The sequence below is a fragment of the Bufo gargarizans genome, chromosome 8, assembly GCF_014858855.1.
Source record: "Bufo gargarizans isolate SCDJY-AF-19 chromosome 8, ASM1485885v1, whole genome shotgun sequence".
Lineage (NCBI taxonomy): Eukaryota > Metazoa > Chordata > Amphibia > Anura > Bufonidae > Bufo > Bufo gargarizans.
In genome coordinates this window covers 110319725-110344760 of record NC_058087.1, presented here as the reverse complement: position 1 = coordinate 110344760, position 25036 = coordinate 110319725, and the positions used below count along the sequence as shown (strand labels likewise).

The 25036-nt window shown below is 42.1% G+C and overlaps 1 protein-coding gene across 2 annotated transcripts in view; it reads left to right on the top strand.

Moving 5' to 3' along the window:
* Nucleotides 1–25036, top strand: part of STAT1 (signal transducer and activator of transcription 1) — a 1065817-nt gene that overhangs the window by 909811 nt on the left and 130970 nt on the right. For both annotated transcript variants that reach the window (XM_044304320.1, XM_044304319.1), the window contains one exon: nucleotides 7737–7922. In XM_044304320.1, the coding sequence (XP_044160255.1) occupies nucleotides 7737–7922 (186 nt within the window). The remainder of the gene's footprint in view (nucleotides 1–7736; nucleotides 7923–25036) is intronic.

Sequence of the window (25036 nt, the reverse complement as noted above, 5' to 3'; positions counted from 1 at the left end):
CACAGTGACCTGCACCCTTTCAGTGACTCCACAGCAATCTACCCCTTAACAGTCACCTCCACAGGGCCCTTCCCCCTTAAGATTGACTTCCACAGCAGTCCACTTTTACCAGTGATCCCCCACAGCAGCCCGTCCCCTAAATGTGACCTTCACAGCATTCGGCCCCCTTAACATTGACCTAAACAGTATCTTGCCCCGTTAACACTGATCTCCACAGTGGCTCGCCCCTTTAACATTGACCTCCATGGGGCCCTACCTTCTCAATGTTGACCTCTACATCTGCCCACGCACTTAACATTGACCTCCTCACACTGTCCGGCCCCTTTAACGTTGACCTCCACAGTACCCTGCTCCCTTAACAGTGACCTCCACAGTACCCTGCTCCCTTAACAGTGACCTCCACAGTACCCTGCTCCCTTAACAGTGATCTCCACAGTACCCTGCTCCCTTAACAGTGACCTCCACAGTACCTTGCTCCCTTAACAGTATCCTTTACAGCACCCCTCCCCTTAACACTGACCTCCATAGCGGACCGTCCCCTTAACTGTGACCTCTAAAACAGCCTCCCCCTTAAAGGGAATCTGTCACCTGCTTTTAGCATTTTAAGCTTTCAAAATTGCCATGTTCAATAAAGTACCTTATTTCCTGGAGTGGTCTTCTTACTTTATTTTGTTTTGTCATTTTGATAAAAAAAAGATCTTTTTCTAATATGCTAATGAAGTTCCAAGGTTCCCAGAGGGAGTGTTTTTTTTTTTCCTCTCTGGAGCCCAGTGACTCCCCCCTGCAGTGCCCAGCCCGCCTTAATTTGAAGCCCAAGAACGCCTTCTGATCCTGAAATAACCTCCCACATCTTCTATCTTCAAGAAATGCCCCGTTCTTCTTCCTGTCGGCCACCAGAAATCTCGCGCAGGTGCAGTGCGGCCTGCGCGATCATCAAGCTCCTGAGGCAACAGCGCTCAGATTACGTCACTGGGCTCGGCGCATGCCCAGTGAGACTTTTGAGGCTGTTTCCCTCAGGAGCTTGATGATTGCGCAGGCGGTACTGCGCCTGAGCGAGATTTCTGGCGGCAGATTAACCCTTGCACACATGTGCTGGGTTTACAAATGGAGGGGGCTCCCTCTGACTCCATCTCCCCCCTGAGCTGCCCTGGCCGATAGTTGCCATGGCAGCCCCGATGTCTTACACAGGCATCGGGTCCTGCCAGCTACTGAAGCCCAGGAGATCCAGCCTGAGGGCTGGGTCTCCTAGCAACTGTCAGCATCTTAGGCCTCTTGCACATGAACATGTGCGCCCCGTGGCCGTGCTGCGGGCCGCAATGCATGAACACCAACTGTGGGGCAGTGGATCGCGGACCCATTCACTTTAACATATCCTATCTTTTTGCGGAACGGAAGTACGGGCCAAAACCCCACGGAAGCACTCCGTATTGCTTCCGTAGGGTTCTGTTCCATGCTTCCGTTTAGCACTACTCCGCATCTCCGGATTTGCAGACCCATTCAAGTTAAGGGTCCACATCCGTGATGTGGAATACCCAGGGAACGGCACCCGTGTATTCCGGATCCACAAATGCGGTCCGCAATACAGCGACGGAGCACACATGTTCGTGTGAAAGAGGCCTTACTGTGTAAGATGCTGACAGTTCAATTCTGTATTGTACTGAATTGAAACAGGGATCAAACCCTAAAAAGTCCCACAGTGGGACAAATATAAAAAGTAAAAAAAAAAAAAAAGTTTAAAAAAAGTTTTTTTTAATAATTATTTTTTTTTTTTTTTTTAATTTAAAAAGGACCTTTCACCTTGAAAAACATTGTGAACTAAGTATGCTGCCATGGAGAGCGGTGCCCGGGGATCTCACTGCACTTACTATTACCCCTGGGCGCCGCTCCGTTCTCCCGTTATGCCCTCCGGTATGTTCACTCACTAAGTTATAGTAGGCGGTGTCTGCCCTTGTCCTGTGGGAGTCTCCTTTTTCTAGGCTACAGCGCTGGCCAATCGCAGCACACAGCTCACAACCTCCCAGGCTGAGTGAACATACCGGAGGGCATAACGGGAGAACGGAGCGGTGCCTAGGGATAATAGTAAGTGCAGTGAGATCCCCGGGCGCCGCTTTCCATGGCAGCATACTTCGTTCACAATGTTTTTCAAGGTGAAAGGTCCTCTTTAAACACTAGGTATTGTCGTAACAACATACTCTATAAAAATGGCACATAATCTACCACCTCAGGTGAATGCCGTAAAAATGTTTAAAATAAAAACTGAGCAAAAAAATGCCAGTTTTTGTCACCTTATTTGACAAAAAGTGTAATTCCAAGTGATCAAAAGACATATGTACCCCAAAATAGTACCAAATTGTCATCTCTTCCTTTAAAAAATAAGCCCCTACATAAGACAATCGCCCAAAAAATAAAAAAAAATGGCCTTCAGAAAATGAAGATGCTACAACATGATTTTTTTTTTCAGAAATGCTTGCATTGTGTAAAAATTAAATACATAAAAAAAAGACATATTAGGTATCGCCGCGTCTGTAAAAACATGCTCTATAAAAATATCACATGATCTACCCCCTCAGTTGAACGCTGTTAAAAAAAAATAAAAAAATAGAAACTTTCCCAAAAATGTTGGTCACCCCCCCAAAAAGTGGCATATTCAATTATCAAAAAAATCATATGTACACAAAAATGGTACTGATAAAAATGCTTTTCGTGCAAAAAAAAGAGCCCTGCAGCAATAAGATCAGCAGAAAAATAAAAGAAATATAGCTTTCAGAAAATGACGACACAAACATTATTTTTGTTTTCAAAAATGCTTTATTATGTAAAACTGAAACATAGTAACATAACATAGTACATAAGGCCGAAAAAAGACATTTGTCCATCCAGTTCGGCCTGTCATCCTGCAAGTTGATCCAGAGGAAGGCAAAAAAAAAAAAAACTGTGAGGTAGAAGCCAATTTTCCTCACTTTAGGGGAATAAAAAATTCCTTCCCGACTCCAATCAGGCAATCAAAATAACTCCCTGGATCAACGACCCCTCTCTAGTAGCTATAGCCTGTAATATTATTACGCTCCAGAAATATATCCAGGCCCCTCTTGAATTCCTTTATTGTACTCAAAAGTCCAGCGAGAATGATATCGATATTGTAAAGCATAAGGGTAATCGTAAATAAAACACAACGTCCAGCAATGGACCCTATTGAAGGATATTAATGACTAAATTTAACGAGAAAACTACAACTCTAACATAGTCAGATCGGGTGGGCCACAGATAAGTAGGACAGGCTGGGTGAGTGGTGGGGAAGATATCCCTGCCACTGTTACCCTAATCTGGTCCTATGCCCAGGGACGTCTCCTGGTGGTGGGGACTCCCTGTCCTCGTGCCTAGCCTGAAAATCCTCTCTGACCCTGATAAGGTGACAATTGGAGGAATGCTAGTTACGAAAGTGGCCTTCCCCGACGGATGACTAGCACAAAAACACAAGGATAGAATCAAAGAGGTGTCCACAGTATTCAACCCTCGTGACAGGTTGCCAGGAGGTACCGGGTTCACCTAGTGATTAAAAAATTACATACACAGAACACACGCACAAAGAAACATAGATTAAATGATATACAAAGGATGCAGAATTAACCCCGACGCGTTTCACCCACAAAAGTGGGATCCTCAGGGGGTAATGCGAGGTAGATATACAAAATATAGGAGGCCCAACTAACAGATGCAGTGGGCCCCGTCTAATAATAATACGTAATTTAATAATTGCTTTTGGAAAAGACACCAGACCCAACCAAATTGATAAATAAGGATCGATAGTTCGGACCCAGAAGTGAGCAGCAGGATAACATGCGTCCATGCTAGGTTGCGTCTCTATAAGAAATATAATCGTAGATATAAGAAAGAGAACATGAAAAGTACACGTCCAAATCTGGATAAATACGTAAATGAATGGATACCTGGAAACAGAGGGAGCAACCCTATCTCACAAAGATAAATTATGCAGGTGCTCAAAGAGGGGCATCAAAAAATGATGACCCCACATCGTGGTGGATGAAACTGCCGTACACTCCCAGTGTGAGGATTACTCGCTGAAAATAGCTCCTATGGTGTAGAGCTATCCACCCAAGAGAACCTAGAGATACAATGAGGCTAATGTAAGAAACCTCTCTAGTAGCTATAGCCTGTAATATTATTACGCTCCAGAAATATATCCAGGCCCCTCTTGAATTCCTTTATTGTACTCACCATTACCACCTCCTCAGGCAGAGAGTTCCATAGTCTCACTGCTCTTACCGTAAAGAATCCTCTTCTATGTTTGTGTACAAACCTTCTTTCCTCCAGACGCAGAGGATGTCCCCTCGTCACAGTCCTGGGAATGAATAGATGATGGGATAGATCTCTGTACTGTCCCCTGATATATTTATATATATTAATTAGATCTCCTCTCAGTCGTCTTTTTTCTAAAGTGAATAACCCTAATTCTGATATTCTTTCAGGGTACTGTAGTTGCCCCATTCCAGTTATTACTTTAGTTGCCCTCCTCTGGACCCTCTCCAGCTCTGCTATGTCTGCTTTGTTCACTGGAGCCCAGAACTGTACGCAGTACAACAACAAAAATACACATATTTGGTATTGTCCTGTCCATATCAACTGCTCTATAAAAGCAACACATGATCTGTCCTGTCAGGAGAACTCCATAAAAAACAAAAAATAAAAACTGTGCCGCAACAGCCATTTTTTGTTTACTTTGCCTCAAAAGCATAATATCAAGCAATAAAAAATCATATGTACCCCAAAATAGTACCAATAATACTGTCACCTCACCCTGTAGTTTACAAAATATAGTCACTTTTTGGGAGTTTCTACTCTAGGGGTGCATAAGGGGGTCTTCAAATGTGACATGGCAAGTGTCACATTTGAAATCTGCCCTCCAAAACCCATATGGCACTCTTTTCCCTCTTCACCCTGCCGTGTACCGATACAGCCGTTTACGACCACATATGCAGTGTTTCTGTAAACTGCAGAATCAGGATAATAAATATTGAGTTTCCTTTAGCTGTTAAACCTTGCTGTGTTACAAGGAAAAATAGACTAAAACCGAAAATCTGCACAAAAAAAAGTTAAATTTTGAAATTGCTCCTCCATTTTCCTTTCATTCTTGTGGAACGCCTAAAGGTTTAACAAATTTTGTAAAATCAGTTTTGATTTACTTGAAGGGTGTAGTTTCTAAAATCGGGTCATGTATGGGTGGTTTCTACTACAAAAAGTCACCTCATAACTGAACTGGTCCTTAAAAAAGTGGGTTTTGGAAATTTTCTTTAAAATTTCAAGAATTGCTTCTAAAATTCTAAGCCGTCTTATATACAAAAAAAAATGATATTTACAAAATGATGCCAACATGAAGTAGACATCTGCAAAATGTACAGTAACAACTATTTCATGATGTATCACAATCTGCTTCAGATTTCATGAATTTTCCCAAATTTCCTGTAAATTTTAGAATTTTTTTATAAATAAAAGGTGAAACATAGTGACTCAAATTTACCACTAACATGAAGTACAATATATCACGATTATGATATATAGTCTTGTGTACACGCAGTCTTACCCATTGGGCCTCGATGCGCTTAGCTGACTAATTCAACAGGGAGGAAAAAAGAAAGCATGACACTTTGTCATGGGCCACAGAGACCTAGAGAATAAGGCACCTATTCCAGAGACCAATTTCCTAGCACTTATCAAATGGAGAGTCAAGAAAAAGGGGAGGAAGGTAGGGGGATCTCAAGGTTCAAAGGGTTCGGACAAGATATCAAGAATGTGAAGGAAATAATTTAATAATCGTGGGGAAAAAGTATCTTTAAAATAAAGGAACATTACCAACCGTGAATTTATAGACTAAGATTTAAGAAACCCCCAAAATGATATAAACCAAATAAGTGTTATATAGGAAGATCAAACGCCTGTTTGAAAAGTAAGGTTTTCAGTGCACGTCTGAATGAGAGAAGACTGGGAATCATTTTCAGGGCCAGAGGTAGGTGGTTCCAAAATCTGGCCCCGTGAGCCGAAAAGGATCTACCTCCACGTCTGATCTTGTTAACTTGCAGGATGTTAAAATTCACAGAGTTACTAGACTAGAACGAGAAAACAATCTCAGAATCGCTTATATAAGTACCGAATTTTTGCCCCTATAAGACACACCGGCCCATAAGACGCACCTAGGTTTTTGGGGAGTGAAATAAGAAAAAAAATATTTTTAACCAAAAGGTGTGCTTTTGGTGGGTTTGGAACTAATGGTGGTCTGTGGATGGTTCTATTACTGGGGATCTGTGGATGACGGACACTTATGGGGGGATCTGTTGATGACGGACACTTATGGGGGGGATCTGTGGATGACGGACACTGTTATAGGGGGATCTGTGGATGACGCACACTGTTATGGGGGGGATCTGTAGATGACGCACACTGTTATGGGGGGATCTGTGGCTGACGCACACTGTTATGGGGGGGATCTGTAGATGACGCACACTGTTATGGGGGGATCTGTGGATGACGCACACTGTTATGGGGGGGATCTGTGGATGACGGACACTGTTATGGGGGGGGATCTGTGGATGACGGACACTGTTACAGGGGGGATCTGTGGATGATGGACACTGTTACAGGGGAGGATCTGTGGCTGGCACTATTACAGGGGGATCTGTGGCTGGCACTGTTACAGGGGGATCTGTGGGTGCCATCTCCATGTCTTATTCAATTACTACTGTAGTTATTAAACATGCCCCCTCACTCCTAATAGTACCTTACATCCTAATAGCTTCTGTACAATGCCGGCAGGCAGGCTGGGCGGCCGGCGCGTCACTCACTGACGTCACTTGCCTGCGCAGCCAGCTTCATTCATAAAGTAGGCGGGAGCAGGCACGTGACATCAGGGAGTTACGCTGCTGCCTGCCCGGCCTGCCTGCCGGCATTGTACAGAAGCTAGTAGGATGTAAGGTACTATTAGGAGTGAGGGGGCATGTTTAATAAATACCGTAGTAATTGAATAATACATATTATATTAGTTTACTGGAGCGGCGGGGCTATAGTACAGTTACTGCACCGCCCCAATCCCCCAGCTCCTGCCAGTCCCGCTCCCGCCCGCTCGTACATCGCATCCCGCGATGTTAAAATGTCAGCATTCGTCCTTATGGTGAAAACCAGCTTGGTTTTGAAGGGGTTAAGGCTACTTTCACACTTGTGCTTTCCCTTTCCGCTATTAAGATCTGTCATAGGATCTCAATAGCGAGGGAAAACGCTTCTGTTTTGTCCTCATTCATTGTCAATAGGGACAAAACTGAACTGAACAAAACGGAATGCACCAGAACACATTCCGTTTAGTTTGGTTGCGTCCCCATCGCAGACAGAATAATGCTGCAAGCAGCGTTTTTCTGTCCGCAATGTGGTGTGGAGCAAGACGGATCGTGTCAGAGAAAACGGATCCGTCCCCCATTGACTTTCAGTGGTGTTCATGATGGATCTGTCTTGGCTATTTTAAAGATAATACAACCGGATCAGTTTGTAACGGATGCAAAGTTGTATTATCATGATGGATCCAGAAAAAACGCTGGTGTGAAAGTCGCCTAAGACTCATGTATTAAACAATGGTCTTGGTAAATTTTCCACTATGTGTAATGAGAAATATAATAACCAAAATTGTATTGTGTATGTTTATTTTAATATGTTCTAAGATAGGCATTTCATTTCAGAACCTGTTTTTCATTCTGTGGAGCCATATACAAAAAAAGAGCTGTCTGCTGTGAGTTTTCCAGACATTATTCGCAACTATAAAGTAATGGCAGCTGAAAATATTCCTGAGAACCCACTAAAGTTTTTATATCCAGATACACCAAAAGATATGGCATTTGGGAAGTACTACTCAAGGCCTAAAGATGGTAAGTTTATCTGGCAGTTAGAGTTTATTTTTATTTTTGATGAGTGATATATATTGCGGATTAGATACTGAGCCATTCACTTCTATGGGACCCTTTTCCATTCCACGGCTCCGCAAAACAAATGAAACATGTCCTATACTTGTCCGTGAAAATCAGGACATGGCCCTATTGAAGTCTATGGATCAGCAAAAAAAACGGAATGCAATCCATTTTTTTGCGGACATGCTGAACTGTCCGCATAAAAATGGATTTGCATTTTTGCGGACAGCATGCAGCCGTCTGAATGAGCCCTAACTGTTCTAAATACGGTACTGTCTGCACTGAAGTTCACCACAGCAAGCTACTTACATGCAACAGCATATCAGTTCCAATATAATCCAACGAAATAATAGAAATCGCATGACATTCTGGTAAAGAATGTACCCGAAGCTGTATGAAAATAAGACCAGCAATAAGAGCTCTATTTACTACGTTTCTGTGAAGCGGGACGCCTCTTGTATAGTCAGTGTAGCGGGACGCCACTCAGTCATACGAACAGTTCCCAGAATCTCTATTACACCAATAATTATACAGGTTTAACACTAACTATATCTGTATGTATGGCCACAAATGAATAATTGGTTCACTTTCATTTCTTGAAGACTGCCTTCATGTACTTTGAGGAATTTTAATATAGTGCATACGATTTTACATACTTAGTGATATACCATATGGTTTGGAGGGACCCTTGTTCCTGACCACTGCTGGATTGCCGCTACCTCTCTTAATCGAATTGTTCTCATATATATTTTTAGAGGAATTTTTTATATAGGACATTCAATCTTATGCATTTAGTGATGCACTGTATGGTTTGTTAAGACCTCTTTTTTTCTGACCATTGGAAGTTTTACAATAGAGGATTGCTGCTACCCATTGCACATTATTGTCTTTATTGTTTTTAATCGTATTTATAATTATTTAAATTTGTATCGATAAATTGCTTTCAATTGACACAATTGTCAGTGAGTGCCCAGATGTTACTTTTTTATGTCCTATACTTGTCTGTGAAAATCAGGACATGGCCCTATAGAAATCTACAAAAAAAAGCAATGCAATCCATTTTTTTTTGCAGTCATGCTGAACTGTCCACAAAAAAAACGGATCTGCATTTTTGCGGACAGCATACAGTTGTCTGAATGAGCCCTAACTGTTCTAAATACGGTACTGTCAGCACTGAAGTTCACCACAGCAAGCTACTCACATGCACCAGCATATCAGTTCCAATATAATCCAGCTCTCAGGCCCAGACTCTCTGCCCGGTTTCTCTTTATGCAACTGCTGCAGGTTCAGCTAATCAGAGACAGCAGGCTAGCACACTTAGGCCTCTTTCACACTGGCATCATGTTTTTGGGCCGGATAAGATGCTGGTGCGTCGCGGGAAAATGCGCAATTTTTCCGCACGAGTGCAAAACATTTTAATGCGTTTTGCACGCACGTGAGAAAAAACATGGTTATAAGGGGAAATAATAGAATTCTTAATACAGAATGCTTAGTACAATAGGGCTGAAGGGGTTAAAAAAAATAATAATAATTTAACTCACCTTATTCACCATGGTGATGGACCATGTGATGAGCGCAGTGACGTCACCACAGGTCCTTTTTCTCACAGATGAAGACAGAAGAGAAGCCGGGCTGCGCGAACAAATGGATTAAGCTGAGTTAAAAAAATGTTTTCTTTTTTAACCCATCCAGCCCTATTGTAATAAGCATTCTGTATTAAGAATGTTATTATTTTCCCTTATAACCATGTTGTATGCGGATGCTTGCGATTTTCATGCAGCCCCATTCACTTCTACGGGGCCTGCGTTGCGTGAAGAAGACTTTTTTTTGCAGAAAACTTTTTTTATTACAACTTTTCTTCTAAATTGAATTTAAAATTTTCTACAAGCCCCTTCACGTGTGAAAACACTATCTACACACCCCACACTAAATAAAGTTTTACATGTTTCACACATCACACCTCAATAAAATAAAAATGGCCCGTCTATCCCAACAACTATACTCAGCTGAAGAGGCATATGCCATGCTTGCCTACTATACTGAGTCTACCAGTGAGGGAGAAGAGGCTGCCACTTTCCTATACTCCTCTACCCCCTCATCCTCATCATCATCATCCGCTGATGAGGGACCCTCTAGAATGTGCCCCAGGGTAGCAGAGGAGGCAGCCCCCCAGAGTGAGCCCACATGGACGATTATCAACCCCTGACGATTATCAGCCCCAAATTCCTGAGTTTGTGGGCAACTCAGGAATTCTGATAGATTGTGCGGGCTTCACTGAGCTAGATTTTTTCAAAATCTTCTTCTCTAAAGATTTTGTAAATGTAATGGTGGTCCAAACTAATTTGTACGCCCAACAATTCATTGCTCAGAACCCTAGTTTGCCATACACTAGAAACCTAGGTTGGACCCCAGTAGATGCAGCAGAGATTATGAAGTTTTGGGGACTCGTGCTGCATATGGGCATAATAAAAAAACATAACATTAGGCAATATTGGAGTTCTGAAATTTTCTACCAGACTCCAATTTACAGTCAGACCATGACCCGGAAGCGATTGAACCGTCCTAGGAATTAGTGGGAAGATTGTGTGGGAATTACTGCACCCACTGCTGGATACGGGTTACCACCTCTATGTGGATAACAATTATACCAGCATACCCCTATTCAGGTCCCTAACTGCCAGGGGTACCATGGCTTGTGGCACAGTACGCAAAAATCTGAGAGGCCTCCCTAGATCCCTGGTAGTGCAAACACTGAGAATGGGCGAAAGTAGGGCTCTTTGCAATGAGAATATGCTGGTGGTTAAGTACAAGGACAAGAGGGACGTCTTTGTACTGACCACCATTCGCACTAGCGCTAGCTCCCCTGCCGCTGTACGAAGTACCACTACCACTGTCAACAAGCCAGACTGTATCCTTGATTACAACAGGCACATGGGAGCGGTGGATCTTGTAGATGAACTTATGAACCCTTACAGTGCCACACGCAAAAAAAAAGTGTGGTACAAAAAGCTGGCAGTACACATTATACAGATGACAATGTGCAATGCGTACATCCTATTTCAATCTTCTGGCCACAGAGGAACTTTCCTTCAGTTCCAAGAGGTGGTTTTCAAGGCCCTAATTTATCAAACCCAGGCAGGGGAGGGTCCCAGTACTTCTGGAAGTCATGGTGCCCGTGTTGTACCAGGGCATTATTTTTCAGGTCAAGTCCCCAGACAGCAAGGAACGGAAGGACCCAAAAAAAGATGCAGGGCGTGTCACAAAAGAGGGATAAGGAAAGACACCATTTACCAATGCGAAACCTAGCCTGTGCATGCAGTACTGCTTCAGAATCTAACATTCTTCCATGGAATATTAAGGTAATTTTATCCCCTGTAATATTTGCACTTTATATCTGATTTAGTCCACCTCGCTTGCATATCCACTTTCCAACATCCACTACATATTCTTTTCTGTGAGACACCTGTTTGCTAAAAAGTACCCTTTCCACCACTTAAAATGTTTGTGCTCTTTCCGAAATGGGGTCACTTCTTGGGGTTTTTCATTTCTGGGGATCTCAGATTTTTTTTTAAATGCGACATGGCAGCTAAAATCCATGTCTGCCAATTCAGGCCTGCAAAAAACATATTTTGCACTTTGCCTCTAGAGGCCTGCTGTGCGCCAATACAGCAGGCTATGAGCACATATGGGGTGTTCGCAAAATGGTGAGAAAATGGGAAACATATATTGTTTTTTTTTTTCCTTTAACCCCCTGTGAAAGTAAAAAAAATGGGGTCTGCTAGTAATTTTTCATTTTTACAAATGTGTGCTTTGAAATGCTTCTCTCAAGTAATTCTGAGTTCTGTAAGACACCTATTTGCTAAAAACTACCCTTTCCACCACTTAAAATGTTCACACGGGGCTGCTCTTTCCGAAATGGGGTCACTTCTTGGGGTTTTAATTTCTGGGGACCTCAGGAAATGTTTTAAATGCGACATGACAGCTAAAATCCATGTATGCTAATTCAGGCCTGCAAAAAACATATTTTGCACTTTGCGTCTAGAGGCCTGCTGTGCGCCAATACAGCAGGCTATGAGCACATACGAGGTGTTCGCAAAATGGGGAGAAAATGGGGAACATATACCTGGGTGCATTTTCTCCTTAAACCCCTTGTGAAAATGAAAAATTCGGGTCTGCTAGTAATTTTTCATTTTTACAAATGTGTGCTTTGAAATACTTCTCTCAAGTAATTCTGCATTCTGTGAGACACCTGTTTTCTAAAAAGTACCCTTTCCTCCACTTAATATGTTCGTACTGGGGTGGTACTTCCGAAATGGGGTCACTTCTTGGGGGTTTGCATTTCTGGGGACCTCAGGAATTTATTTAATGTGACATGGCACCTAAAATCCATGTCTGCCAATTCAGGTCAGGAAAATCCATATTTAGCAGTTTGACTCTAGAGCCCTACCATGCATCCATACATAATTTTTTGAGCACATATGGGGTGTTGGCATATTCGGGGGGGAATGGGGAACAAAATGTGGGGTGCATTCTGTCCTGTTACCTGTAAGATCTTCACCTGTCTCGCACTCCGGTGTGACCAAAAAGGGTCCTCGTGGAGCTGCGGAACAGGTTACGCATGTCTCTATTGATGCACCAGCTCTGACCTCTTTGCGAACCGACGCGGGGATGCGTTCACATTTGCATCATAGGGGAAGACCACATGGCTTTCGGGGACAGCTTGGCCAGGCTAGTGGCAGTGCGCTGCGGCCGGGCCTGTCTCCGGTGCCTATTGCAGATTCCATTCCTGTGTCCATGTCGACGCGCTCGCACACTTTTGCAGAGCCTGTCGTGCATCCGCATTTACGTTCGAAAACTGGTTCGCAAGGGGATACGCGGTCACACGTACACACTTCTTATGCGCTTCGCCGACCAGCGAAGGGAATAGCACCTGGCCGCAAGTTCAAAGCAGATTAGGGGGCAGTCGTTGGTCTAATTGACTAATGACTTTGGTCCAGAGGAGAGATGTTGGGTACCTGCTCGTCAGGTGCATGCAGATTAGATGGTGGCAGCCTTCCACCGGGATAATCCGGGGAAAGCTCTCTTGGAGTCTTCTGAGCCGTCTCCTCGAGGGGTGGGTAATGTAAGCTCCTCACCTGTCTCGCACTCCGGTGTAACCAAAAAGGGTCCTCGTGGAGCGGCGGGACAGGTTATGCGTGTCTCCATTGATACACCAGCTCCGACCCCTTTGTTAACCGACGCAGGGATGCGTTCGCATGTGCGCCAGAGGGGGAGACCGCATGGCTTTCGGGGACAGCTTGGCCTGGCTAGTCTCCGGTGCCTATTGCGGATTCCATTCCAGTGTCCATGTCGGCGCACTCTTGCAGAGCCTGTCGTGCATCGGCATTTACGTTCGAAAACAGGTTCGCAAGGGGATACGCAGTCACACGTACGCGCTTCTTATGCGCTTTGCCAACCAGCGAAGGGAATGGCACCTGGCCACAAGTTCAAAGCAGATTAGGGGGCCGGCATTGGTCTAATTGACTAATGACCGACTGAAGCCTTGTACACAGGTGTAGGGCAAGATCATGACCTATGGGGAGTGGACACTTGGCGCCCTGGGATTTGTTAGCAGGCACATAAAAGGTGGCCTCCCAGTTCGGTCAGTGCCCACTGTTATCCTTCCTTATCCACGTGCAGGACAGTACTGCTAGCTACTGACTGAAGTTTGCTGGGACTCCGTCCGTTACATGTGGGACCCAGGACCCGGGACTTTCCGTGACGCATCCATTTACCTGGCAAGTTGCACAGAGACTTATGCACAGATCGGGACTACTCCTGGCTTTCCTTGGTTTTTTGTTTTCCTGATATTTGCCCAATGAAGTTTACCTGGACTTTGTTTATTTTGTTAATAAACCCCTTTGACTTCATCCTCACTGGTCTGTTTCGTTGGTGCTTTGCATTACATTAGCCCTTGTGAAAGTGAAAAATGTAGGTGTAAAGAAACTTTTTCTGGAAAAAATTGTCATTTTATATTTTCACAGCCAAGTGTTTCCTAATTCTGTGAACCGCCTGATGGGTCAAAGTGCTCACTACACACCTTGAAATATTCCTTGAGGGGTGTAGTTTCCAAAATGGGGTGACTTTTCGGGGGTTTCCACTCTAGGGCCACCTCTGGGTGTCTTCATATGCGACATAGCTCCCAAATACCATTCCAGCTAAATCCGCTCTCCAAAAGCCATATGGTGCTCCTTCCACTCTAAAGCCTGCTGTGCAGCCATACATCAGTTTTTGAGCACACAGTGGGTGTTTCTCTAAACGTAACATTCAGGGTAATAGATTTTGAGTTTTGTTTTTCTGTTAACCCTCGATGTGTTACAGAAAAAATAGATTAAAATATCAAATCTGCTAAAAAGTGAAATTTTGAAATTTTATTCCCATTTTTATTTAATTCTCGTGGGGCACCTAAAGGGTTAACAAAGTTTGTAAAATCAGTTTTGAATAGCTTTAGGGGTGTAGTTTATAAAATGGGGTGATTTATGGGTGGTTTCTAATATGTAAGCCCCAGAAAGTGACTACATAACAGAACTGGTCATGAAAAAATGGGGTTTGGAAATGTTCTTAAAAATGTTAAGATTTGCTTCTAAACTTCTAAGCCTTCCAAAAATAAAATGTGATTTTCTATATGATCCAAACATGAAGTAGACATATGGGGAATGTAAAGTAATAACTCATTTTGGAGGTATTGCTATCTATTGTAAAAGTAGAGAAATTGATATTTAGAAATTTGCTAATTTCTGAATTTTTTGTGTAAATTTGGTATTTTTTTTTATAAATAAAAATAGAATTTTTTTACTCCATTTTACCACTGTCTTGAAGTACAATATGTGACGAGAAAACTATCTCAGAATAGCCTGGATATGTAAAAGCGTTTTAGTTATTGCCACATAAAGTGACACGTCAGATTTGCTAAAAATGGCCTGGTCCTTAAGGTGAAAAATGGCAGGGTCCTTAAGGGGTTAAAATACACCCGCTGCATTTGTTATACTTTTTCACATTCCAAAGCGTCCAAAAATTGTCCCTTATCGGAGGCAGATTGGTGTTTAAACCATAGAGGATAAGTGCTTGTCTGTATTGGCCGGCATCACTGAATATCGCTTGTCTGTATTGGCCTTGCAGAACCCTCTGAACCCATCGGCTCCCTGCACTGTAATGATCAGACCCCCAAAGTTAAAGTCCCATAGTTGGATATAAATAAAAAGTGAAAAAAAGTTTAAAAAGTGTTTTATAAAAATAAAAAATAGAAGTTTCAGGTTAAAAAAGTGAACCATTCCCCACATCAAGTCATTTTCAATAAAAAAAAGAAAGATCAATTTATTTAAACAAAAATAACAATGAAATTGTCATCACATCCTGAAAATAATAAATCGTCAGAAGAAAATAAAAAAATATAGCTTTCAGAAAATGGCGACACAAAAGCATATTTTTTTATTCAAAAATGCTTTTATTGTGTAAAACTGAAAAAAACTAATAAAATAGACAAAATAGGTATTGCCACATCCGTGACGACCTGCTCTATGAAAATATCACATGTTCTAACCCAAACTGGTGAATGCTGTAAAAATATATGTATATATATAAATGCCTCACAAAAACCGTAATATCAGGCGATCAAATAGTCACATTTACCCCAAAATTGTACCTGTAAAAATGTCAACTCATCCTGCAAAAAACAAAGCCCCACACAAGACAATCGGCAGCAAAATAAAAAAAAATATGGCTCTCATTTTCTCAAAAATGCATCCATTGTGTAAAGCACCAAAAAAGACATTGGGTATCGTTCCATCTGTAAGCACCTGCGCTATAAAAATATCTCATGATCTACTCCATCAGGTGAATGGTATAAAATAAAAAACTGTGCCAAACAGCTATATTTTGGTATCCTTGCTACACAATAAGTATAACATCGAATGATCAAAATGTATCCGAAAATACTAATCAAAATGTCAACTCATCCTGCAAAAAATGAGCCCTCACACAAGACCATCAGCAGAAAGATAAAAATAATATGGCTTTCAGAAAATGGCGATGCAAAAACATGATCTTTTTTTCAAAAATGCTTTGTGTAAAAATGGAAATTAAAAAAAAGTGATCAAAAAGTTTTATATGCCCCAATCATAATGGCAACTCATCCTGCAAGAAAATAATTCTTCACACGGCTCCATTGAGAGAAAATTAACCCCTTAAGGACTCGTCCCTATTTCACCTTCTGGACTTCGGCATTTTTTGCAAATCTGACCAGTGTCACTTTAAGTGCTGATAACTTTAAAACGCTTCAACTTATCCAGGCCATTCTGAGATAGTTTTTCGTCACATATTGAACTTCATGACACTGGTAAAATAAAGTTAAAAAAAATCTTTTTTTTTTTTTTAAATACCAAATGTACCAAAAAGTTGTAAAAAATGGCAAATTTCCAAGTTTCAATTTCTCTACCTATATAATACATAGTAACACCTCCAAAAATAGTTAGTACTTTACATTCCCCATATGTCTACTTCATGTTTGGATCATTTTGGGAATTATATTCTATTTTTTGGGGATGTTTACAAGGCTTAGAAATTTAGAAGCAAATCTTGGAATTTTTCAGAAATTTTCAAAAACCCAATTTTTAGGGACCAGTTCAGGTCTGAAGTCACTTTGCGAGGCTTACATAATAGAAACCACACAAAATATACCTCATTCTAGTTTTTTTGACACCATGTCCCATTTGAAGCCCCCCTGATGCACCCCTAGAGTAGAAACTCCATAAAAGTGACCCCATCTAAGAAACTTTACCCCTCAAGGTATTCAAAACTGATTTTTACAAACTTTGTTAACCCACAATAATTAATGGAAAATAGAGATACAATTTCAAAATTTCCCTTTTTTGGCAGATTTTCCATTTTAATAATTTTTTCCCAGTTACAAAGCAAGGGTTAACAGCCAAACAAAACTCAATATTTATGGCCCTGTTTCTGAAGTTTACAGAAACACCCCATATGTGGTTGTAAACTACTGTACGGGCACACGGCAGGGCGCAGAAGGAAAGGAATGCCATATGGTTTTTAGAAGGCAGATTTTGCTGGACAGTTTTTTTTTTTTTTTCTTTTTTTACACCATGTCCTATTTGAAGCCCCCCTGATGCAACCCTAGCCCCTTCAGGACTCAGGGCGTACCGGTACGTCCTAACTTTAAATCGAGATTCCGGCACCGCGGGGGTTAATCGCAACGGGATGCCAGCTGAATTCATTCAGCCGGCATCCCGTAACAACGCAGGGGGGGTCATTTGACCCCCCTGTATCGGCGATCGCAGAAAACCGCAGGTCAATTCAGACCTGCGGTTTTCTGCGTTTCCGGTCCATTCGGGTGTCCTGTGACCCGATGAACCGGAAAAAGACTGCGATCGGTGGCGTGATTACACACCACCAATCGCAGTACAAAGATTTGCAGAGGCGGTGCTGGCCCTGGTGCCTGAACACTGCTGTCCAGGGTGCTGATTGGTGCAGGGGAGAGAGGCGCGAGATTCAAACTTCCTGCGCTCCTCTCTCCCCTCCTCTTCCTGTTCTGCACGAGCACCCGGCAGCATCGTCCAGCACCAGCTCCTGTGTCCCCCTAATCGCCATCCATCACCCTCCTGCACCCATCGCCATCCAGGTAGGTTAGGGTCAGTGAGGGAGAGGCACCGTTAGGCAGGGAAAGAAGGGAAAAGTTAGTTAGGAAAAAAAAAGAAAGCCCCCCCACCAGCCCCCATGGGGTTCGTACTGGTTTCCCGGCCCACCAAATAAGTTCACCGGAGCCCCCTGCCGATGACCTTAGCTGGTGTCCCCCCAGTGGACTTTGAGCCTGAGATTCCGGATTTTGCTGGCAATCCTGGAATCCAGATTCTTACAGTGGGGTTTACTGAAATTGACTATTTTAGTGTTTTTTTTCAGTAACCCACTGGTGAATCTGATGGTGGAGCAGACGAATCTGTACGCCCAACAGTTCGTCGCTCAAAACCCAGGCTCATTTTTGGCTAGACCCGGTGGCTGGACACCGGTCAGTGCAGCCGAGATGAGGACATTTTGGGGCCTCGTGCTGCATATGGGTCTAGTCCAAAAACCCAGTGTCAGGCAATACTGGAGTGGGGACGTCCTATACCAGACCCCACTGTACAGTATGGTCATGACACGTCCCTGGTTTGAGGCCATCCGGAAATGTCTGCATTATTCCGATAATGCAGCATGTCCACCCGAGGTGATCCTGCCTATGACCGGCTGTATAAGATACGGCCGGTCATCGATCACTTTGGAGCCAAATTCATGGAGGCCTACATACCTGGAAGGGAGGTCGCGGTTGATGAGTCTCGTTGCGTTCAAGGGGAGACTCAGTTTCCGCCAATATATTCCCACAAAGCGGGCGAGGTATGGCGTGAAGCTATACAAAATTTGTGAGAGTACCTCAGGGTACACTTACAAATTTCGTGTGTACGAGGGGCGAGATTCCCGTATTCAACCCCCAGAATGTCCCCCCACTCTGGGTGTTAGCGGTAAACTCGTGTGGGACCTTATGTACCCACTGCTGGATAACGGTTACCACTTGTACGTGGATAACTTTTATACCAGCATTCCCTTGTTCAGGTCCCTTGCCGCCAGATCCACGTTCGCTTGTGGGACTGTGTGGAAAAATTAACGCGGCCTCCCTGCCTACCCCCTCCAGGTACCTATCCCCAGGGGTGAGACCCGTGCACTTACCAGTGGAAACCTGTTGCTGGTCAGGTATAAGGACAAGAGGGATGTCCTTATGCTGTCCACAATCCACGGTAACAGCACCACCCCAGTCTCTGTGCGAGGTACCACGGCAACGGTCCTCAAGTCCGATTGTATCGCCGACTACAATCGGTATATGTGAGGAGTTGGCAGCACAGGGACATTCCTCCAGTTCTATGAGGCTGTCCTCAAGGCCCTGATCTTTTTGGACCGGGAAAGAGCAGGCCGGAGTACCTCGGGAAAGAAGGGACGAACCCAAAACACTGAGTGTGTCTCAGGAGGGGGATACGGAAGGACACCGATCATCCGGGCCTCTGCGTTATCAATTGCTTCAGGGAGTATCACATAGTGTTTTATGTTCTCTAGTGGACTGTTGGGGATTATAAAAATAAACCACTATGGCTCTTAGACTTTGGAGACACGGAAAAAAATTTTTTTTCCCCAAAAAAATATTAGTTTTAGTGCAGTCATCCTCAAACTGCGGCCCTCCAGATGTTGTAAAACTATAACTCCCAGCATGCCCAGACAACCTACAGCCATCAGCAGGGCATGGTGGGAATTGTAGTTTTTCAACATCTGGAGGGCCGCAGTTTTAGGATGCCTGCTTAGTCTCTCTAAAGTCTGAAAGCCATACATATTGGGCATCGTCGCGTGCGTAAATGTCGTCGCTATAAAAATAACTTTTGACCAAACGCCTCGGATGAACGGTGTTAAAAATATAAAATAAAAACGGTGGCAAAACTTTCCATTTGAATCCTTTTTGCCGGTAATAAAGCAAGGGTTAACAGCCAAACAAAACTCAATATTTATTGGCCTGATTCTGTAGTTTGCAGAAACACCCCATATGTGGTCGTAAATGGCTATATAGCCGCACGGCAGGGCATAGAACGAAGGGAACGCCATACGGTTTCTGGAAGGCAGATTTTGATGGACAGTTTTTTTTTTTTTTGGGATACCATGTCCCATTAGAAGCCCGCCCCCGATGTAGCCTAGACTAGAAACTCCAAAAAAGTGACCCCCATCTAAGAAACTACACCCCTCAAGGTATTCAAAAGTTACTTTACAAACTATGTTAACCCTTTAGGTGTTCCACAAAACTAAATAGCGAATGTAGAAACAATTTTAGAATTAAATTTTTTTGTTACATTGCCTCAAAAAAGAGTAATATAGAGCAACCAAAAATCATATTTACCCCTAAAATAGTCCCAAAACAACAACAACCACCTTATCCCGTAGTTTCCTAGATGGGGTCACTTTTATGGAGTTTCTACTCTAGGGGTGCATCAGGGGGCTTGAACGGGTACATGGTGTAAATAAACCAGTCCAGCAAAATCTGCCTTCCAAAAACCATATGATGTTCCTCTTCTTCTATGTTCTGCCGTTTAGCCAAATAGTAGTTTACGACTACATATGGGGTCAAAAAAATAGAAATTTCTAAATTGTTTCTCCATCTGCCATTAACTCTTGTGGAACACCTAAAGGGTTAACAAAGTTTGTAAACCCAGTTTTGAATACCCTGAGGGGTGTACTTTCTTAGATGGAGTCACTTTTTTGAAATTTCTATTCAAGGGGTGCAACAGGGGGCTTCAAATGGGACATGGTATAAACTAAACCAGTCCTGCAAAATCTGCCTTCCAAAACCCATATGGTGTTCCCCTCCTTCTATGTGCTCCTGTTCGGCCAAACAGTAGTTTACGACCACATATGGGGTGTTTCTGCAAACTACAGAATCAGGGCAACCCATTTAGTGTTTTGTTTGGCAGTTAACCCATGTTTTACTCCTGGAAAAAATTGATTATATTGGAAAATTTTCAAAAAAATAGAAATTTCGAAATTGTTTCTCCATCTGCCATTAACTCTTGTGGAAGACCAAAAGGGTTAATAAAGTTTGAAAAAACAGTTTTGAGTACCTTGAGGGGTGTAGTTTCTATGGGGTCATTTTTGGGAGGTTTCTATTATCTAAGCCTCACAATATGACTTCAAACCTGAACTGGTCCATAAAAAGTGGGATTTTGAAGATTTCTGAAAAATTGCAAAATTTGCTTCTAAACTTCTAAGCCTTGTAACATCCCCAAAAAATAAAATATCATTCCCAAAATGCTACAAACATGAAGTAGACATATGGGGAATGTAAAGTCATCACAATTTTTGGGGGTATTACTATGTATTACAGAAGTATAGAAACTGAAACTTTGAAATTTGCTAATTTTTCAAAATCTTGGGTAAAAATTGTATTTTTTTAATGCAAAAAAAAAAAACTTTTTTGACCCAATTTTAGCAGTGTCATGAAGTACAATATGTGACGAAAAAACAATCTCAGAACGGCCTGCGTAAGTCAAAGCGTTTTAAAGTTATGAGCACTTAAAATGACACTGGTCAGATTTGCAAAAAATGGCCAAGTCCTTAAGGTGAAATAGGGCTGAGTCCTTAAGGAGCTAGAGTAGAAACTCCATAAAAGTGACCCCATCTAAGAAACTACACCCCTCAAGGTATTCAAAACTGATTTTACAAACTTTGTTAACCGTTTAGGTGTTGCACAAGATTTAATGGAAAATAGAGATACAATTTCAAAATTTCACTTTTTGGGCAGATTTTCCATTTTAATATTTTTTTTCCAGTTACAAAGCAAGGATTAACAGCCAAACAAAACTCATTATTTATGGCCCTGATTCTGTAGTTTACAGAAACACCCCATATGTGGTCGTAAACTGCTGTACGGGCACACGGCAGGGCGCAGAAGGAAAGGAATGCCATACGGTTTTTGGAAGGCAGATTTTGCTGGATTGTTTTTTGTTTTTTTACTTTAAATGAGTTTTTCAGAAACAGCACACCAATGTAGTTTGCAATTCAATCATTATTTACCAGTGGTATATTCTCAAGTTATTTAATGACATTTATTGCTGTCTGCAACGTTTCGGGCCCATTTGGTGCCCTTTGTCAAGCTATAAATGCAAAAAATAAACACAGGACAATATTAAAAACAAAAAGGAAGAAAATTCATATCCACATAATTCCGAATTCATATACATATATATATATATATATATATATATATATCTCAATTCACATGAAACATATTGTATTATTACTCATTAGTAGATGGGAATTTCATCCATGATATAACTATTTTCTCAATGAATCATTCATAATTCATATCCTTCAAAGGACTATAGTTCATATGTAAGTACTAAATTACTAGCATGATTAAACAACTATATGAGAAATGCCCGCATACATCAATTCATAAAGAGGAGTTGCGGGGAAGGGGGTTTATTCCCCGCATATATGTGCATCAGAATCAAAACTAGCATGATTGAAGCAAAATTCATGAGAAATCACAGTTCATAATTCATAACAGATAATTGATGAATTATGAACTGTGATTTCTCATGAATTTTGCATTTATAGCTTGACAAAGGGCACCAAATGGGCCCGAAACGTTGCAGACAGCAATAAATGTCATTAAATAACTTGAGAATATACCACTGGTAAATAATGATTGAATTGCAAACTACATTGGTGTGCTGTTTCTGAAAAACTCATTTAAAGCTATAATCTCACTCCGCGGGTGGAAGGAGGTAACAAGAGACGAGCACCCACAAAAGCCATTTAAGACGCGTGCTGAGGTGTCAGTATGATTAAGAAGTTGTTTTTTTGACTCCATGTCCCATTTGAAGCCCCCCTGATGCACCCCTAGAGTAGAAACTCCAAAAAAGTGGCCACATTTTAGAAACTACGGATAAGGTGGCAGTATTGTTGGTACTAGTTTAGGGCACATATGATTTTTGGTTGCTCTATATTACACTTTTTGTGCGGCAAGGTAACAAGAAATAGCTTTTTTTTTTCTTTTTTTGTGTTCTTTACACCATTCATCTGACAGGTTAGATCATGTGGTAATTTTATAGAGCAGGTTGTCACGGACGCGGCGATACCTAATATGTATGCAATTTTTTTTATTTTTGTACGTTTTATACAATGACATTTTTAAAACCCAAAATTTTTTTGTTTCCATAGTCTAAGAGCCTTAGTTTTTTCAGTTTTTGGGCGATTATCTTAAGTACGGTCTCATTTTTTGCGGGATGAGATGAAGGTTTGATTGGCACTATTTTGGAGTGCATATGACTTTTTTATCGCTTGCTATTACACTTTTTGTGGTGTAAGATGACAATAAATTGCTTTTTTTACACCGTTTTTATTTTTATTTTTTACGGTGGGGTTAGGACATGTGATATTTTTATAGAGCCAGTCGATACGGTCGCGGCGATACCTAATATGTATACTTTATTTTTATTTATGTAAGTTTTACACAATGATTTCATTTTTTAAACAAAAAAAAATCATGTTTTAGTGTTTCCATAGTCTAAGAGCCATAGTTTTTTCAGTTTTTAGGTAATTATCTTGGGTAGGGTATGATTTTTGCGGGATGAGATGACGGTTTGATTGGTACTATTTTGGCGTACATGCAACTTTTATGATCACTTTTATTACCTTTTTGGGGAAGTAAGGTGGGCAAAATTTCAATCTTCTCATATTTTTTTTTTTTTTTTTTTATGGCGTTCACCGTGCGGGGAAAGTAACATGACCGTTTTATAGATCAGGTCGTTACGGACATGGTGATACCTAATATGTGTAGTGTAGTACAAAGAGAGAGCAGCAGCACTACTTATGGATGAAGCCGGGTTCAGGATCCTCTGACCTTAGGCTATTCGGTCAATAATTGTAGATATTTCAAAGAAGAGGCAGCACTCCAGGATAAAATGAAACAATGGCCCGCTTTATTTCCCCTGTGCAACGTTTCAACTGCTCATTGCAGTCTTTCTCAAGCATAACAATTGGTGTCTCAACATCTCCATTTATACCCACAATGCTTAGTGGGTCAATTTAACAAGATAATTAACAATAACATGTTCAATATTCAATAATAATTCAAAAAACGTGGATTATTTAAAAAGTTCTTTCATATTCATATGTGCATTCAATTACATAACATGTGCCATAATCACATACATGGTGAATTTCATAGATTTTCAAGAAACGCTATCTGTTTCATAAAGTGCATTGTGCTTAGATTATAGTGACCACCTGAAAGTGCTAATTATGCGATCAATAGCCGCATGATTTCGAAAAAACATATACTAACTTGCATAGTGGAGTATCGTGATGGCAGCCGTCCTGGCGTCCCTGAGGTCCCACCGCGCATGCCCGGTATCCAGGAAACCGGTGTATACACGCAGAGACCGCGCCTACTATAATATGTGTAGTGTATTTTATTTTTTACATTTTTATTCAGTGATAAATGTTTTTTTTTATCTTAACTTTTTTCACTTTTTTTTGCATTTTCTTGAAGATCCAGTGGGTCTGATGTCTGTATAATGCAGTACACTATATAGTATACTGTACTGTATTTTACTTACACTTTGTCTGAACAGATCTATGCCTTTAGCATAGATCTGTTCAGGACCATGGACAGCAGGATGCCTGAGAAGGCGTCCTGTTGCCATGGAAACCTTCCCCGTCTGCTCAGTTGTGGCCACAACTTCACAGACGGGGAAGGGTAAGGAGGGTGGCTCCCTACCTCTGTCACCCCATCCTGTCTAGGTGCTGCAAAGGCACAGCAGCCCCCCGATGGGAGAGGGAGGGAGCCCCCTGACAGTTAACCTTTTCCATACCGCGGTCCATACGGACCGCGATATGGAAAGGGTTAAACTGCTGACATCTGCACAGCAAAAGCGCAGCAAACCGCAGGTCTGAATTGACTTGCGGCTTGCTGCGATCGCTGACACGGGGGGGGGGTCACATGACCCCCCTTGGCGTTGTGACAGGATGCCGGCTGAATGATTTCAGCTGGCATCCTGTTCGGATTAACCCCCGGAGCGCCGCAATCGCTATTTAAACTTAGGATGTACCGGTACACCCTGAGTCCTTAAGGACTCGGGAAATAGGGCGTACCGGTATGCCCTCAGTCCTTAAGGGGTTAAGTATGCATGGGATAGGCATAAGGCCATCCTTCATATAAGATAGGGCCAAGGGCTATTCATAGTAGTCAGTATATTGGGCAGACTAGATGGGCCAAACGGTTCTTATCTGCCGACACATGCTATGGTGTGGTAGACCACAGATGGCATACGCTGAGCACAGCATATTGGCCACTGAAATGCTATATCTGTGAAAAACTTGCAATTTTCACTCCCACGGTCTATTGCGTGCACCGGGCAAAACGCCAGTGGGGTCAAAATGATCACTACAGGCCTTAATAAATACTTTGAGGGGTTTTGTTTCTAAAATGGGGTCACTTCTTGAAGGTTCCA